This window comes from Lissotriton vulgaris, chromosome 10, assembly GCF_964263255.1.
Source record: "Lissotriton vulgaris chromosome 10, aLisVul1.2, whole genome shotgun sequence".
Classification (NCBI taxonomy): Eukaryota; Metazoa; Chordata; class Amphibia; order Caudata; family Salamandridae; genus Lissotriton; species Lissotriton vulgaris.
Window position 1 is genome coordinate 616,903,773 of NC_141698.1, and position 19,507 is coordinate 616,923,279.

The 19,507-nt window shown below is 43.5% G+C and overlaps 1 protein-coding gene across 2 annotated transcripts in view; it reads right to left on the minus strand.

Moving 5' to 3' along the window:
• The window catches only part of ACVR2B (activin A receptor type 2B), a 413,701-nt gene extending 399,355 nt beyond the window's left edge, over positions 1–14,346 (minus strand). The window contains exon 1 of one of the 2 annotated variants that reach the window (XM_086941456.1): positions 13,606–14,346. In XM_086941456.1, the coding sequence (XP_086797582.1) occupies positions 13,606–13,654 (49 nt within the window). In that variant the 5' untranslated portion in view covers positions 13,655–14,346. The remainder of the gene's footprint in view (positions 1–13,605) is intronic. The other variant, XM_086941457.1, reaches the window with a different exon arrangement.
• Between the last annotated feature and the right edge of the window lie 5,161 nt (positions 14,347–19,507).

A 19,507-nucleotide genomic window follows, 5' to 3' on the forward strand; every position in this document is an offset into this window, starting at 1 on the left:
TCTCTCTTTCCCTTTCTTATTTGACATCAAAAGTTAATGCTTTGCCTTTAATTCATGGTAGATGAGGTTATGGCGTGGGTGGCAGACAGATGCCACATCAAGGCTTTGCTCGAGGATCCAAGAAAACCTCAAGCAGAGCCAGCCTTAAGGGACAGCGGCATAGGAGGGAAATAAATCAGACCATCTAACAATTTGGTGAGGTAGCAGCAGCAACTCCTCCGTGCAGGATACTCTTTTCTATGTCTGCAACCTTCTCACTGAACCATGCAAGTGGGTGTACTATGAATCTGGGCGTTCACTCACACTGGTAAAATCAAATGACTGCTGGGTTACAGTCCTGTTTTATCATATAAATTACTACCAGTGGGTACTTTAAATTAAGTTTGTCCTATCGCTACTTAAAAATAAATTTGATCAAAAAGTGATTGTCCAAGGGCACATGGGAAGGCCTGAATTAAACACCAAGTCTCCAAGCGCCATGACTAAGCCTTTCCTAATGTACCATGTATGGAGGCAGTGAGAAGACATTTGACAATGCCACCTCAGTGAACTGCACAATTCGGAGGGGTCCTTGTAAAGGATTTTTATGTCACTCACTACCTTAACTGAACCTATGCATCCAAACCCCACCCTTCTGGCTGGTCACAACACACCATGTGTTTTGGTCCATAGGAAAATGCTTGCCAGTATCCATGCTGTAGAGACAGCCTCAGTGAGTTAAGTCTAAGGTCTGCAGAGGCACCCAATAGGAGTATTTGTTCTCTGCCAATCTTAGTCTGAAGGTGATGGCGGGCATCTGGAGGATGGCAAGACTCCAGGTACTGTTTAATCATTGCAATGGTAAGAAGCGCATAAGATTCTGGCACAATGGATTGCCCAATTTGTAAAACAGGGCACATTAAAAGGAGTGAAGACCAAAGTGTGCTAATAGTTTAAAAAAAATAATAACTATTTGAGGGTTCTCTTCCTCAAAAGAAAGACATTTTGGACTGCGTCTCAGTGGTACAAAAAAATGTTAGAAAGAGTTCAATGATAACTTTTCCAAAGAGGTAGGTGCTAGCTAGGGAAAATCATACCCAATGTGAAAAGGTTGGTGGTCAGTTAGGGAAGAAAAATACCATGCAGCGCTTCAGAGGAAATATACAGGGGGTGGGGGTTTGAAGGTAAAGTTGGAGGGGCAGAAAACAACTATTGTACGTCAAAGTGTATTTTAAGATGTGCAACAAAACTAATATGCAAACAAGATATTGACAATCCAACTAGGACACACCAACTGACCAGGTACAACTGGCTCCGTGTATACCGCCACTTTATAAAACAGTCATTATTAGCTTTCAGTAACATCGGTTACGTAGAAAGCATAGTAACAAACAGGTTCCAAAACGTTGTTCAAAACAGTCTTTAGTAAGAGAATTAAGGTTCATGAGATGTTGCACAAGGGAGTTATTTGCTCCTGGTGGTTTCGCTCAAGGTTCGGTTTACCGAACAGCTGAAAGAAATGTGGCGAGTGTGGTAAGAGACCTGTGGTTTACCACAGCTGCTTGTCCTAAAACCAGCAATTTGTGGCGATTGTGAGAGGTGCCAGCTAACAGTCACAGAGCTGCTTTTTGTACAGAAGTCACACTGGGTCACTGGCTGTCACATACTCTTTTTGAAAAGACCATCTACATCATCATTGCTCTGAAAGAAACCCTGGGTGCACAACTGCAGCTAATGCTGCTATCAAGATGCAGTCAAAGGACCCTTCTCTAGGGAAAAGGCCAAAGAGGTTGTCATATGTATCAATTGTGATGGTGGCTTAAGTGATGTGGACAGCTGCCCACTTTGAATTGGACCCGGACAATCCATGCTCACACGGGGCAGGGCAGCTGGTGTTTTTAATGACTTTTGGTGTCTGTGGTCCTGGCACGGGTTTCACGGGATGATCCGGAGGTGAAAGATTAGCATGGATATAATTAGGGAATTCCCCCACCCCTTTCATTCAGCTGCAAAATCAAGAACAATGTTTTGTGTTCTCATCTGATCCATCTGTGAAACGAATTTTCAACAGAAAAAGGACTTTGAAACCATTTCTTGCAGATGAATGTAAAATTAAAATACGACAATAGGTGCCCTCTTTCGAATGGTAGAATTGGTAAACTCAGTCTCGGTCACTTAATGCCCGTAGAAAGGAGAAGGGTTACTGTGCAATTCCAGACTAGACTGCAATAAACACCCCCGCACGACCCTCAAAACGCAACCCCACATGAATTTATTTTTCCAATATTTTTTATCTGTTCTCCAGAGTAAAAGAAATCATTTAAACACACAATAATTCACTCTGTACAAGACAAGCTTACAAGACAACATTCCTTGCAATGATATACGCACACACACACAAACCCTCTGCACATTTAGAAAAAGACTGAGCACGTTTGCCACCTTCAAAGTATTTTTATGATAATTCATATAAAGACTAGGCATTAAAAGTATCATGTTTCTATTATGCTAGTGTCACACACAAAGAGGCCCTTTAAGGTTCAACAAATTGAAGAAAATTAACACCTATTTAGCTTCGGGAGAGGGGGGGGGGATTATAAACCCGTTCTCTTCCCTCTCGGATATAAAAGTTGTCTTCACGTAGCTATCTTTGCCACCGGTAGCGTTAGGGATCCTTAGAAATCCAATTAATATTCACTTCTAGGCATTAGATCTTAAAAAGTGAAGCTACGTGTTTATGATGGTTCTGAATTCAGAGTGCTTGTTTGAAATAACTGCAGCTCTGAGAAGGTAAACATTAACAAATATCAAATGTAACTTAATGCAGAAAGAATTCCGGAGAAAGAGGACCCAGCACAAAGTGGAACGTGCACATGTTTTAACATGAAATGCTTTTAATAATGTTCAGCATAAGAATACTTAAAGAGTAAGGAGCATCATTTGGAGGCCCCATAAACAATAAAATGTTTTTTCAGAAAGAAATCAACAACGAAACTAAACGTTTTATGACAACTAATGGATAATTATTTCCACCCAGGGTGGAGTAGGCTTGGGCGTGTATTTTTCTGTTTCCGCTGAACGCAGAAGTGTTTCACCCAATCCATTTGTAAAGGATATCAAAACCACCAGGGTGAAATTGACACTATTGCTTGAACACAGAAAACAAAACGTGCAGTGAGATTTAATAACTACTGCAAAGCATCAAGAGTTACAACACAATCCACACAGAGCATTTTGGACTACAACCCTCGATTACAGTAGTCCTTCCAACATGGCTACAACATTTTGCCAACTTCCATACAGAGAACTTTGTGAAGCGGGCCCACACTTCAGGAGAGTCAACACGTGTTGGCAAGAAGCCCTTTGTATTTTGGAGTGCATAATGGTGTAATGTGAAAGCAGCAAGGCTTGCGGTAGATTTAATGTGGCCACGGACAACTCAAGACCGTTAAGACTAATGGTATCACCCAGTATCCCACAGAACCTGGGACGTTTAGCGGTATGTAACAATTGGTTCTGTAGGGAGTGTACTATATCTTCTATACAAATTATTCAGTAGCCTGAATTACTAGGGATATGACAAATCAATCGTATGATTGATCAGTCATATCCCTAGTAATTCAGGGTACTGAATAATTCTTGTACAAGAAATAGAACCCTCCCTACCGAACCAAATGGTATAACATACCACAGGGACAAATCAAAGCAACAAATGGAATGATGAACTGTACCAGTGAACGCCGTATTCTCCCAAGAACTGGTTATATGGATTACCAAGATTTCAAAGCAGTTCGATTCTGGCATTTATGTTCAAGTCATTAAAGCCAATTACAAGACTTGATAATGAGAATACTCGCCCAACAAACATTCAAGAGCTGCACCAGACCATGTTGTGCTTACTTTAGCAACGTCTGGTGGGGAAAAGTAAGCAGCTTTTGTAGCAGAATACTCGTTTCGAATAGATGCAAACCCCTGCTTTACCCACACACATTAAGGAAAAGATTTTAAGTGCTTTTTCAATCATAGGAGCGGTAACTAAGCATACCACCCGAATGAGCCAGTCACACAACAGAACACTGGTGTGAAGAATTCCCAAGTGGTCCTACGTGATGGCCTTTTTAATGCTATGCATGTTTTATGTTCAAAAGAGCATCCCTATCGGTCAACTTGATTACCTGCCTTAATCAGACGGAGGAATCAATATTGTTTCTTCCTTTAGCATGGCGACGCAGGAGGCACAGTTTTTTTCCCCTTCTTTAGTGAATTACATTTTCTACTGGGTAATCAATCAGCAGGGGTTTTAACTCTACCCCTGCCTGACCCCTTCAAACAGGAATTTCCATAGTGATGGTCCGCCACTGCTTAGTAGGCAATGAGAAAGCCATCATGGGTAGCATATGGCGTATTATAAGCCATACACAAATTCCCAATGCCATAAATTCCCTGATGTGGCTTCCAGGAGGTTCCCTTGATTAAGAATTGTAGCTGGCTATTAATAGCAAACAACTTTGTATGCCAATGAAACAGTCTGGGTGTGGTGTAGATAAGGTCAATTACTGGATGTTTTCCATACATGCAACCTAATACTTACTTTAAATAAATAAATAAATCTATCTATCTCAACTGGCGAACTTACAAAGTCCACGAACGGTGGTGCCACCCAAGCGCATTTGGGAATGATTGGTTCATGGTAACATGAGCTGCAGAGCCCTTTCATATTGCCTCAAATTAGGAGAGCGGAAGAGAGCCGGGGGCTTAGCCATCAGTGCAGGAGCTGCAGTGGCTCTGGAGCCCAGGAGTCCGAGGGGCCCAGTATACCCCAAAAAAGGATATCTTTTACTAACCTATTGGGTGATATGGAAGCACACTGTCCTTATTTGCACTGCTGCCCATGGCACCCTTGCCTTGGGGTAGAGGTGTGTGGTCAGGATCCAGGACAGTAATGTGGGCATCAGTGTTTGCTTGTAAATAAACACTTTCCGCTTTGTGCCGACTGTGCCATAGTACGCATTAAATTACCTAAAAATACTCTTCGGAAACTGATGGTTTTCTATTTCTGGAACGAGAGTACACACTGGTTGTTATGGTAACGGAAATATTGATTTTTTTTTATCCCCTACGCTCGTTATGTTGCTATGCTGTTCTAATTCTCACATCCACACTAGACCTGAACTGCAGCCTCTTGTTAAGGATCCTCTCATTCCAGATAAAACGCATTCTAATTTTTAAAACTACAATCTAGTGTTGTACTGCTCCAGCATTAACTTCTCTTGGCTCTGCCACACCACTGCAAACTAAATTCTCAAGTGAACCCGGATAGAAAATCACCAAGCATGGTTCAATTTTCCGTTTCTAACAAATTTGAACTTATTTCTAATGTACAACATCCTTTTCTTGAGAATAATAAATAAAAAACCTATTATGGAGTACAACTTTCCGGTATTAAAAAGGTTTTCTCATCAGAAATTAAACTGACATGGTCTATTTAAAGTGACAGATCATGGCAGCTGGTACAAAGGCAATGGCAGCTGGTACAAAGGCAATTTTCAAAAACGGAGCAACCCAACACCCTGATCTATAAAAGTAGAAGATAAATAAAACTAAAGGTTTGTTTACTATACACGGGAACTGTTACCATAGGTTAGGTCAGTGGTCAAAGACGTTATTCGATTTAGGATTATGTATTCTTCAAACTCGAAGAATTCTGCAACATCACCATTTTACTGGAGAACAAAGTAATCTCAAAACTACTTTTTAAATCATCTTGGTTTTACATTAACTCATCACCAGATCAGTTCATCTGGCTCTGGACTGGACCACCTCCTTTCTCTCCGACAGAACCCAGAGCGTCCGGCTCCCCCCTTTCCGCTCCGAAGCCACCAAAATCATCTGCGGCGTACCCCAGGGCTCATACCTCATCCAGACATTGTTCAACATCTACATGAGACCACTCGCCCGACTATATGACAACATCATCTCCTTCGCAGACGACACCCAACTGATCCCCATCCCTCACCAAGGACCCCCTCACCGACAAAACCAACCTCCATGAAGGAATGAAAGCGGTCGCCGAGTGGATGAAGACCAGGTGCCTGAAGATAAACTCGGACAAGACAGAATTCCTCATCCTCTGCTCCACCCCCTCGGCCTTGGAAGACTCCTGGTAGTCGACCGCACTGGGAACAGCATCAACACCCACCGATCACACATGCAACCCAGGGTTCATCCTCGACTCTACTCGCTCCATGACAAAGAAGGTCAACCCGGTCTAGTCCTACTTCAACACCCTCCTCATGCTCCCCAAGATCTACAGGTGGACCCCCACCAAAACAAGAAGAACGGTCACCCAGGCTCTCGTCAGCAGCAGGTTGGACTAAGGAAACGCCCTCTACGCAGGAGCCTCGGCCAAACTCCTGAAACGACTACAGCGCATTCAGAATGCCTCTGCACGCTTGGTCCTAGACACCCCTCGCCGCAGCCACATCACACTCCACCTGAGAAACCTGCATGGGCTCACCGTCAACAAGAGGATCACCTTCAAGCTCATCACCCACGCACACAAGGCACTCCACGACACCGGACCACCATACCTCAACTGACGACTCACCTTCTACACCACCAACCGCCCGCTCCGCTGATCTCTCCCTCGCCACTGTCCCCCAGATCTTTAGAGCGACCTTTGGCAGCAAATCGTTCTCCCACCTCGCCGCCAAGACCTGGAACACACCCCCCATCCTCCTACAGCAGACCCAGGACCTGCTAAACTTGAGAAGACTACTCAAAACCTGGCTATTCGAGCAGTAGTAGCATCCCTCCCCCCCACCCCCAGCGTCTTATGACCCCCACGGGTGAGTAGGGCGATTTACAAATGTTCTGATTGATTGATACATCTCAGCTGTTTGCCTGAGGGAGACCATGTTAGTTGTGATCCAGGAACCTCCCTTCCAGTTCCTTAGTAACGGAGGAAGAGAAAGAAAAGGGGGGGGGGGGGGGGGGTTCACCACCCACTTGCTGAGTAACAGGTTGCTCCAGCCCTTTGATGACAGTGGCTGCAGGTAGATGCAGTTAGACTACGCCAAGCCCCCAGAGCTAAAGCAAAGAGCCCCCCGCCCTCCCCCAAGGAAGGTCAAACAATAAAAGTGTAGGCTTTATGGGGATTAATAGGGAGAAATTGAATGTTTGGAACAAGATAGCATAGACCCCCTCCCTCGTTGCTAAGAACTTCCGAGAGGGTTCTTCTCAAAAGAATAGACCTAGGAAAAGCTCAATACCAGTCCCTCCATGTTGATCCTGAGTAGTTAAGCACAGCTGTTCTTTTGCTCTTAAAGAGAGCAGTCAGGTTAGGAACAAAATCATCAGCCTCATCTGTGCTCAGTGTTACAGCTGCCCAAAGAAAATCGTAAACAATCCTCAAAATGGTTGCCACTTTCATAAGGATACCCACAAGCCTCAAACGCAATGGCAGAGATGGTATATCTTACTTTAAGTGGTTATTTAGGACTTAAACCCCCCATTGGAACTCTACTGAAACGTTCCAATCACCTCAACCTTTAACACCAAATAAAGCAATGTAACGCTGTAACAAATCGTGACAAACAATACACAAAAACCTTTAGCACATTAACACATAAGACACCAAAAAATATCTAGGCTAGCAGAGGATGCCTCTTTGACGCAGATGTCGGAGGATGGTTTTAGGCAAAGCTCTAATACACAACCAAGGTAACAAATTAAAGGGGCGGGGAGATAGAAGTAGCAATCATGCTGTACACTCCTGAATTAATCAAAATTAGCAATATAAATGAATTTGTACAAAGTAATTTAACTTTATTTTCTTCACAATGCATGAGAAGGACATGTAGGTGCTCCGTGTGATGGCACAGTGCTGGCGATTAGTGACCTGTGAGTAAAGGTGCACAGCTGAACAGTAAGAAGCAAACAGAATATTGACTGTTTAGACAGTTTATTTTGATGTACTGATTACAGTGTTTAGAGTTCACAGATTGTACATTAAATATCCAGCCAACAAATTATACCAACGTTTCGGACCCAGTTGTTATTTACAAGCAGTGTCTATCAGTACAGTAGGATAGTATTACCCTCAAGGCACATAAGTCCTGCAGTTAGAAAAATGATAATGTAAATCCATAGGTATCCGTTGGCGGTACAAAGAAATCCTACCAATACAATACTTGTATCAGCGCTATCGAATTAGCACAAGTGGTAGATTTAAATTCGAAGCACTTCGAGAAATAATTTGAAAATGTAATGCAACATCATCATCAGTGCACAGTACACAATTCACAGAGTTAATTACACCACATTTAATGATTGCACTCACTCAAGGAGCACAGCAAATCCATTGTGTTACTAAAACGGTTTGAAATATTTTACTGCAAGAGCTGATAGATGTGGCTGTGCGCATTTAAAAATGCCATTGCGTGACGTTTTCAAAACAAAAAGATCTGCAGTTATCTAAACTGGTCTTACCCCTTTGCCACCTGTTTCAGGCATGGCTTCAGCTAATCACACACAGCACAACGCAATGTCATTGGGCAATGAAAGCACTCCATTCCCATTGGTTGGAAGGAAGGCCACCAGTCTCACAGCAGGTTGTGACTGGAAAAAAAAATGAAAAAGACGATCCACACTGGCCACCATGCACGAGAGTGGATTCAGGTGAGGATGGTGGTTGCCAGACCACGATGGGGAGAGAGTTGTTCAAGTTGGCTGGGGAAAGTCGAAGGACCTGAGATGGGGGGTCTGTGTGGGTAAGGAGGGTAATGGCCCATTCAAGCTGGGTGACGGAGGACAGCAAGTTCAAATAGTTGAGGGTGGCAGTGCTAAATATTTACCAGTAACTGGAGAACGCCAGAGTGGCTAACAGGGCTGAGGAATGCAGGGCCCGTTAAATAAGTAAAATAAACATGACAGTCCTCTAGACTGGTGTGCAAAAGCGAGAAAGGCTTGCGTCATGGCAACTGTGCATACATTTTACTACGCACTTTCAATTTGTAAGAAATGGCCTTCTGATATTTGAATAAGTTAAACGTTTTCTGTACAAAAAATAACCCTCAAAATCCTTTAAAAACCATGCACATGCATAGAGTGTCATCATACTGGACTCCGTGAAACAAAAGCACGCAAAACATGCCATTCGTGCAAAAAAAAAAAAAAAAAAAATTATCCTTCAAAATTGTCGAGATTGTTTGCCTTGGGGGCAGGTGCGTTTTATGCATATTGCCAGCTTAAGATATTTAGAATAAGGATGCCCAACAGTTACACTTTCCCCACAAACATTAGCTTCGGCGATGCTAAAAAAAAAAAACCATCCCTGTTCATCCCGTTTTTTGCTGTGGGTAATGTTGCGCCACTTCCAAAAACAAAGAAAATATCACAACGTCGCGTTCATTGGCAATAACCACTTATGGTACTATACAGGTCTACTAGGATTTCGGTGTACTGAAAGAACAAAAAACAGCATTGTTAATAGTACAAAACCCCGCCAGTGTCACTGCATGTTTAATGAGGTCTACGAACAAAGAACAGCAGAGCAGAGTCGCCGGCAGATTTGAGCATTGCCTTGCTACCAGAACATTCCCCCAAAAAAGGGAGGAAAAAAACAGCACTGCATGCGCTGCCCTGTTGGATAGGGCGGAGGGGCTTCGAAAAGGAGGCAGCCACGCCCTCTATGATCATACCTATTGCAGTGATGAAAATCAAAAAAAATGCATGCATTCAATATTTGGGAATTCATAAATAAACACTTGGGGGATATTTACTTTAAAATGTGCATACACGCATTGGAGCATCGTGTGCTGCTGCTTGGATGAGAGAGCACATCACGAGCAATACAGTGAAATACAAACAGACACGACCAGCATCTACCAAGGTCGGTGTGCTTCGCAATTAGAAGTGTGTGCAATGAAGTGCCTGTCGGCAAAATAAGGCAGCTAGGAGCATTTATTTGCAAGCTCGACGCATTGCTCTCTCTCTCTCGTCTGTTTGACCTTAGAATACCGAGCATGAGGGAACTACACACAGCATTTATATGCAATTCATAAAAAACGTGAGGGCACGGCCAATGGGGAGGCAGCTCTTTCCTAGTTGCAAAGTATAGCAGATGCAGGCAATGTGCAATACGGTAATGTCTTCATCCTCCCCCCCCCCATACTCTAAGAAGTTGCGTCAGCGATGTAAATGAGCACGAGATATTGTTATTGTTTCGAATCATGCGAGATGCAAAACCGATTACGGTTTGCCAATCCCGTGCACGGGCTCAGCCCCTCCCATGCACAAGGCAACCAGCAGCAGCCGGAGTGGGGAACTGCTGGTGGCTGCACAACAAAGCAACCGGCCTTTGGGAGCCAATACTACGAAAACGCATCCAAGCCCCCGCCATGGAGCGACAAAACATGCCCTGCTCTCAGCTCCGTCCTTCCACCAAAACATGCCCTGCTCTCAGCTCCGTCCTTCCACGTGGATGACACTGGGCGGAAAACCACTCCGTTTAAACAATTAACTGCAAATGCCAAGCTCGGCGCCTGCACTAGGACTACTACTCCTCAATGGATGCAAATGCGCCCATGTGTTCTTACAACCAATCACGGTTGGTAGGATGCGCATTCAAGGCGTGGGGTTTATTTCAGTAATTGCCCACACAGCCCCCCTGGGGATGACAATGCACGCTTCCGCTGAAGGATACAAGGTGGTTTGTATGGGGAAACGTGGTTTTTACAAGTTCTTTTTTTATCGTCTCGCTCGGTTCTAAATAGAGTCAAATGACTCATCTCGTAAAAATAGACGCTCCCACGGGAGCGCGGCAGTCAATGCACACATGGGAGCGCACTTCCCCACCATCAATGCGCGCACTGGTTGCAAAGCTGCTGAGTCCAGGGCAGCGTGCGCTTCTTATTCCGAGTATAAACATAAGCAGAGAAGGACAGACCCCACCTGAATAACGGTGGCCTTATTAACAGCTTTTGGGATCCAAACAAAAAGACAGTACCTCTCCGTGTGGCTTGGCTTATACGGTCGCATGCCCAAGCATGCCGTTTAACGTCACCTGTTTTACTACTGGGAAATGGGTTGCGTGATTTACCACTGGCCAAAGACTAGGTTTAGCCCTCAGTGATGTGCGATATCTTAAAGTACATTCATTTGTATTTTTGGGGGCGGAGGTCCGTTGTTAACTGTTTGTATATGTCTACAGAAATAAGGAGACAGTGTGGCCTATAATACAGGCAGCGTTGCATGTCTCTGCTCTATAGTGGACTAAACTTACGAAGGGTCAACCCAGGTCCCTTCTAAATCGACAATTTTCCCTTTATATAATTTCTCACACTTGAGGTTTGGAATGTAAACTGCTACCTGTCACCCTCCATTTCCGTGGTCTGTGTGGGAACGCACCAGAAGATACCGATCTCACAAGAAAGATAAGGTTTGGCGGGAGATCCCGCTATTCACCGTGACCATCTACAGAACGCCAGTCACGTTCATGATCCCCTTTTAGGGGTAGTCCGCAAGACCTCAGGGCAGTGGAATTCTTCCGGGTAGACGCCAAACCCGTCCCAGATAGGAGGATTTTGTTCAAAGCACGCAAGATTCGGATCTTGATAGATGTGGCCAGGCTTGGCGAGCTCGCCATAGGGGTGAATGCGCAGTAGAATTCCCTCATGGGGCCTGGACGCTACCACATTAAGAATATGCTCAGGCGTCATCCTCATGCATGGCCTCAATGTCCACTAGGAACTATAATGCTGCAATGGGGGTTATTCAGATCGAAACCCTTGCTTGACATTCGCCCCCCCCCCCCTTTCACCGCCAGAGTGCCACAGGTCGTAATAAAATGGCATTGCTCCATGTTTTCAGGTTCCACAACACATACAAGTAGGTACATGTAAAATAAACACCATCTTAGGAACTTCTGTGACCCCTGATGACTTTCCAGTCACCCCCCTTCAGCGTGCAGAGTGCAGTAGTACCACACCTCACCGAGCACACGAAAAATACCACTCCTTCCTGGATCAGACTTCTCTGGGCCGCCTTATAGTTTACCAAGGGTTATTGTCAAGAACCCTACTTTTCAGGTGGTAATCAATGCTAGAACATGATCGATTATGCTCTGTTATACTCCCTGTCTGTTCGTGCCCCCCATAAGTCAAGGAAGTTGCCTGCCCCTCGTTAGAGTCCTACACTCCAGAACTGCACGCCTGCACCTATGAAAAACAGGCCAGCACTACAAAGTGAGAAGTCGTTGAAAAAGAAACGTCTCATACACCATTCCACCTGCAGCAAAGCCCCAGAACAGAGATAGTTAGATGGGAAAAGTTCTTCTCGATCACATAAAGTGTGTCGGGGAATAAGAGGTTGATAACCTTATGAACGCTCCCTGTGCAGACTGTGCCGTCCCAACACCACAAACACCTCCACAAAACGTAACTGTTTGGGGGCGGGGTTTCTAGGATCTGCACAGGATCTTGGAAGATGAAAAACGCTACATTTTTCATAGTTACCTGGCAATAAAGCTGAATAGCAATGATGTCGAAAGAGAGGAGGATAAAGGAGTCGTTAGGCGTCGAATGGATTGTAGTTACCTAAATACCACTCGGAAAAAGAGTCCTGCACAGGATTCTGTCCTCGGAGGAGCGTTATAAGGGAAAGGAGGGAGGGGTGCAGAGGGCGTTAATAATCGTTTGGTGCTTTTTGTTCTGAGAAAAAAAAGCTTCCTTTTAATGGGAAATTTCGGCAGCATGGTCTCTGGAGCTAGAGCCTCGCACTTGGCGCCTTGGCTACGGTAGTCCCTGCGCGTTTCTTTCTACAGTACACTGCACATCATGTCTGTGCGTTTCTGCTCGGAGGGGTGGACTCCCGTTTTTTTTTTCCAGACTTGCTTCCCCCAAAGATAACCCTGAAACAACTTGCGAGGTGCTCCAAGTGCAGACAGGTGTTAAGACCCCTCCCCACCTTTCACTCATTCTCTGAGAAAGATGTTTTGGTTGCCAGAGCTGAGATGTGGGTGGGTGGAGGGGGTTCCTCTCTGAGAGAAGCTGCCCCAGATTGCTTCCACGCATCATTTACCACCTCCTTGGCTGCCTGTTGATTAACAGAGAAGGAGCCAGTCCCGTCAGCCCTTCGCCGGCATGACTGTATCCACCAAAATAGTATTTACAAGCAACGCGACCAAATATTTAAAGTAAAACTATAAATAAACCAGGCAACCTTAGGGTGGGGAGGGGTGCGACAAAAGGCAATAACAAAAAGAGCCAAACAAACACAGCACTGGAAAGGCAGCGCAGGACGCATGGAATAAATCAAACGACCACCCAGCGGCGCAATTCTTCTCAAGGAGAGGTTAGCTAAGGCCGTCCATATATTAAACTTTAGCAGTGATCACATGCGAACGCTATAATTAGAAAATGCGACATTACAAATGGAAATGTAATAACAGAAACAGCACTCACAAGATGTACATTTACAGCTTAATTTCAAAGTTTACGAGGAGAAGCTACACGCCAATCACAAAAATAACATTTGTAGAATCGGCCTGAAATGCGACTAATAAAGATCACAAAAAAGGAATACAACGGGGAATGACATTTTTAAAAGGATTGGGTCGGTCCTTACCTGCACCAATCGTGCCAATCAGAAGTGCAAAAGTCAGCCAAAGAGCCATTATATTCCTCACTTATGGAGCTGCTCAACCACAACAAGCAGAAACAGATTTGCAAACAATCTGCCTGTGATATTAATTCCTTCACAGACAGGCGACAGCCTATCCTGGAGAGTAGTGCAGGCGGTGGATCCAAACAAGGTCCCGGTGTTGGCAGCACGGTGGTCAGCCTCGCCGAGGGATGGAGCGGGGACATGCGGGTACTAGTCCGGCTGTATATAAATTCACCGTTTCGAAGCAGGCCACCGTATATCCAAGCTGCCGCCTCTAGACCCACCCTGAGACCCGACTCATGGCTGCAACAACAACGGAGCAAACTTTCCCAGCCGCTGCCAGCCCAGGCAGAGAGGAGCCCGCACTCGCGGAGGAACAAACGTGGTGCTGCGACTACTACTCAAAAAAGAGTTCCAGCTCAGCGACTTGGGTCCCAGATGAGAGCGGCGGGGATCGGCCCATGGAGTGTCCGTGAGTCTCCCCTCCGGAGTTACCGTGTACCCAAAAAAAAAAAAAAGAAACTGAACCGAGTCCAAAATGGCTTCCAAGGGGAGAGTCGTCGAGTGGAGCCAGCTAGGAAACCCGGATGTTGGATACAAAGAGAGGAGGTCTGGGAGGGGGCGTGCGAGGATGTGTGGGTGGGAGGGAAGGGGAAGCCTGAGCGGGGATTGGTGGAGGGGGCTGTTAGTCAGCGCTCCTGGAGGGGCTGGTTCCCAGGGGCTGGGCTTTTAGGAGGGAGCGAAAAATGAAAAGTGGGGACGTAGAGAGAAATATTGTAGCCGCGCGTCTTTCTGGACGTCTCGCCAGAGCAACAAAACCTCGCAGGGGGCATTGACCACGTGCATAAATTAATAACGCGAATATGAAGCAAGCGTTTTTGTCCAAACCTTGCTGCGTAATAAGTTTTTTTTTTTCTTACAGTAACCTGAATGGCCCGCTTTGGAATATTTGTCCACGAAATCTAACGTAAATATTAGTTTACACGTTTTATTTATTTACCACGGGATGGAGGTCTTTTTTCGACATATGCATCTATTTTAGATACTTCCTGTTGGTATTATGGTTCTTCAAGTTTCTTTTATAAAGGACACCTAGTTCAAGAGCTTATACATGTATCAGTTCGTGATTTGCTTTCTATAAGTAATCTTGTCTGGTTATCAGGGCACAAGTCTGGGGTCTACAAAGTTCTCCCACTATTTAAAGAAAAGGGACTCCGTTCCCCTTAGCCACAGACTGAGAGGAGTTACCTTGTGCCCCAGCAATCCATCTACTTGGATTTACAAATACTAGATGCATGACCCTGCAGCCCTGCGAAGTTTCCAAGGTCCATGGGAGATAAGATGCTGCAGTCCAGGTTTTTCTTTGAATTCTGGGACTTTCAGTTTTGTTTACTCCATTAGAACACATGACTACAAATCACATAATTTAAAGAATAAAATCCTGGACAGGAGCAGCACATTCTTATCCTCCCCACCCATATTGCTCCTTCTCCCCCATATACTTCTCTGCCCCGCCACTCTCTTGTTAGCATTTTTTTATAGCGCAAAAATGGCTCAAGGTCATTGGAGCCTTAACATGAGCAGCAGACTTCCTTGCGTCTCTCCTGTCTTCTCTTCCCACATCCTCCCTCTATCTATGTCTCTCCCTGCCTTCTTCTCTCAATTTACTGAGACTGAATTATTTTGACTGATGCCAGATGGAGCTACCTGGTTTAGCTATAGGGGCGATGGGTGGTGTATTCCCTCCTTGGTCGTCACCTACCCAGTCGGTCCTTAGACAGACTTCCTTTCGTTTCTCCCCTTATCTTCCCTGTCTCTCCTCCTCTGCCCCCTCCACTACATTTTTTCTCTCCTTTATCTCCGCTCATAATGTATTATCTATTTTTGTGATGTATTTTGTAATTGTTCATCTTTTTCTGTTACTTTGTTGATTTTCATGTAAAGCGCTCTGATACCTTCGAGTCTAGCCAGCGCTATATAAAACTCTTTAAATAAAATAAAATAAATAAAACCCATGGTCCTGGAAACTTCGCAGCTATGACCCTGGCCTCAGGCTGGTTGTGAACCTACATGCCATTGACAACATCCTGTTTATTTTAGAGACTGGTGCAGGAAAGGGTTATGCTTTAATTTCTTATCAGAGGAGAAGGCTTGACACCATTAATCCTTCTATTGTTTAACAAACTGCAAATGTAAAGCACTTTTGTGCTCTGAAGTTGGCTAAACAATCTTACAGGAAACAAATGTGCATTAACAAGTGTAATGTGTATGAAATACATTCAGCACAAATTTATGACATTTCAGCGCATACTAATACCACACGTGCCATTCCAACGCAGGTGCCATTACAATGAACTACCATTGCAACATGAACTTTTACCACATATACGCCTTTACCACGCATGCAATCAATCACAACTCAAAGACATGTGTGGTAAAGGCATACACTTGGTAAAAGTGTTTATGGTAGGTAATTAAAAAAAATGATATATATATATAGATATATTATTCACCAACTCGCCCTCATACAAGGACGCACTCAACAGGCAAATGGTTTCCAGGACCTCTATTTTTCAAAACCAGCAAATGCATTTCAAGTGTTCATTTCTGCTGACATGTTTCGAAGCACACAAGTATCTTTGTCGAAGGCAATGCTTGTGGATTTTTGGAGCTGTTGACGCACTGATATTTAAATTATGTCTTGTTTGCTGATTGGCCTATAGTAGACCTCCTTTGTAGGTAAGTTTATAATGCATCATGGTTTTGGTAGTGTGCGCCAAATCAAATTACTTATTCCCCTCACTGGGTTCTGAAAAATCTGACAAAGTTCACGCAATTATGCAACCCTCAGTGGGCCTCGGGCAGCATTCCGGTTCTCCATAACGAAATCCGCTATCCCAATGAGGCGCTACAAAGTTCCCAGCTCCTCCGGCCCCACACTGTAATCTTGGGGTGGTGCAGTGCAGCCCTTCCCAGCCGGAACCGCAGTGTATAGTTTATTCACCAACTCGCCCTGATACAAGGACATATATATATATATATATATATATATATATATATATATATATATCAAACAACTTGTCCTGTCGCAGCGGGAGCTCGATCCAGTTGGTGCCAGCGATGAGACCAGGACAGTGTCTCAAATTAATCCCATACCAGAAAAGAATCGCTGCACACTTCTAGGTATTTCACGCATTGATGACATCATCCAGTGAATGTGTGTTTCTGTGAAGTCAAAATATGTTTTACATATTGAAGAATGAGTGTATATATGGGTGTGTGGATGAAGGATTTAGTAGGTGTGTGACTGACTGTATGAGTGAGTGATTAAATTTGTCATACTGAATGCATAGGTTAGTGACTAAACTGTCTGAATGTGTGCATTATTATGTCTGTTGTTGTGTAAGCTGCTGCATGTGTTGATTAGTAGCTATATGAGTGGCTATATGGGTTATTGATTTGTTGCCCAAGTATTTGAATATGAGGGTGAGTGTGTGTCGGGGTGGCTGGGAGGTGTGTGACTCTGTGCATAGATGTGTGAGCAGTTGATTCACTTGGTGTATGGGTTCAAGAGTACCTGTGGAAACAGCTGTATGGGCGGTTGACTGTGTGCATGGGTGTGTTGGTGAGTGAATGGATATATCAGTGCTACATGTTCAAGTAAGTACATATGTAAAACACAGTGCATGTGAGAGTTGGCATATATTAATGACTATACATGAGAGCCTGGGATTGCGTAAGTGACTGTATAGATCAATGTGTACTTGTATCAGTGATTGTAAAAGAGAGTATGTAAGTGTTAGTATATGTTTCAATAAGTAAGGTTACGTGTGTAGAACTGTACAGATGAGGAAATGGGAGTGTGATTGATTCTTTGCATGACTGACTAGGTGTGTGAGTAACTCCATGGATGAGTGGCAGTGTGTGAGTATCTCTATAGGTGTATGAGTGCATATGATAGTGTTGTATTGATGAGTGACTGTATGTATGAGTGATTGTATGGGTGAATGAGTGGATGTGTGTGTAGACTTAGGAATCAGTGAGTGCGTATGTAGTAACTGGTATTGGTGTGTCAATGGTTTCTGGAACGGTAGTCTGTATTTAACACTGGATATATCAAAAGTTAGATTAGAGTGTGAGGAGGTGCATCGTATTATCACATGAATGATGTGATCAGTGATGTCATTTGAGATGTCATCAGTGATGTCATCAGTGATGTCATTTGAGATGTCATCAGTGATGTCATTGACCATGTCATGAATGATGTAATATGTGATGTCATCAGCAGTGGATTACGGGCGCGCGAGTTATAGTGAGTCCAACTAACTATAACGTGGGAATTTCAATGGTTTTGTATGAGTAAAATGTTCAGCTAACTATAACTGGTGTAAAACATATGTTTTTTTCAGTGAACATATATACACGCACATTTATATATATATATATATAAAAATTAATAAATATGTACTTTTTTCCCCATACCCCCTTAAACCCTCAAATTAACCTTCCCACTCAAAAACCCAAACCCACGATGAACCCTAAAATTACCCATCCCACCCAGAAACCCAAACCCGCCCTAAAATTACCCTTCCAACCTAAAAACACAAACTCACCCTGAACCCTAAATTTACCCTCCCCACCCAAAATCCGAAACCCACTCTAAACCCTAAAATGACACTATATATATATATATATATATATATATATATATATATATATATATATATATATATATATATATATATATATATATATATATATATATATATATATATATATATATATACTGATGTTGCTGAACGCACAATAAAGCACTGCTAAATTTAAACTACTGAGAGGGCCGTACCTGATTTCTCGTTTGAAGAGGATGTTTTTTCATCAGGACGTGGGGGGGAGGGGGGTAGCACATTCTGTTTACTAGCTAGAAGCAGTTTAAAAATGTAATTTCCAAGTTCTATGTTTCTGTTTACAAATATTGTCACTTTCAGGCATTTCCAAGCACAGTTGCAGATCGATATGTGGAAAATACACATGACTTCTAAAAAGAAAAAAATGTTCTTTTCATATTTCTTTGTGAATATATATATATATATTTTAAATAGGCCTTTGATTTTTTTAATCGAGAATTATCACAAGGCCATAGAATCAGTTCTTGTGATGTCATATCCAGTGATATAATTTTGGATTGCACTTGATTATTATCCCCCCCCCCACTACTTTCCTAACAACTTGTAACCGGCTGGCTATGTTAATATGTGCATTGCTTTAGCAGACCAGGTCAACATCAATACCTGGGAAATTGCTAAGGTACTGTAGTATTTGCATAAATTCATGCCAACATTTGCAAGTCTCCTTCTTTTAAAAAAAGGGGACAAAATAGAGAGAGGGGTACTGGCATTTATGCTTCCAAGGTAACATTTTGCTTATGTTTATAGTTTGGACTAAGAGAAAATTCAGGGACATTTCAAGTGGACGTATCATATTTTGTATGGGGATAGACAGAAATACTGTCACAAACAAAGAAAGCAGGAACCTGCAAGAGTGAGATAAAGGGTCATGGAGTGTCTGGTAGTGGACTAAAGAAGCAGGAGGAGGATTTAATACTGCCATGCTTTGTATTTGGTTATCCAACATTTAATCTCCCCAACCAAGGGCTTCTGAGCAGAGCTTCAGGCATCAGCATTCTTTCTTTCACAAATAAAGTACATATCATACTGGATTAAATGGTGCGTGGAGGAAATCTAAATTAGACAATATAATGTGGAACATTCCGTTGATAGTATTATTTCACTGTCTTGGAAAAAGTTTCACTTTATTAGTACCCCTTTAAGACCGGATGACAGCAGTCAGGATCTAAAAGTTG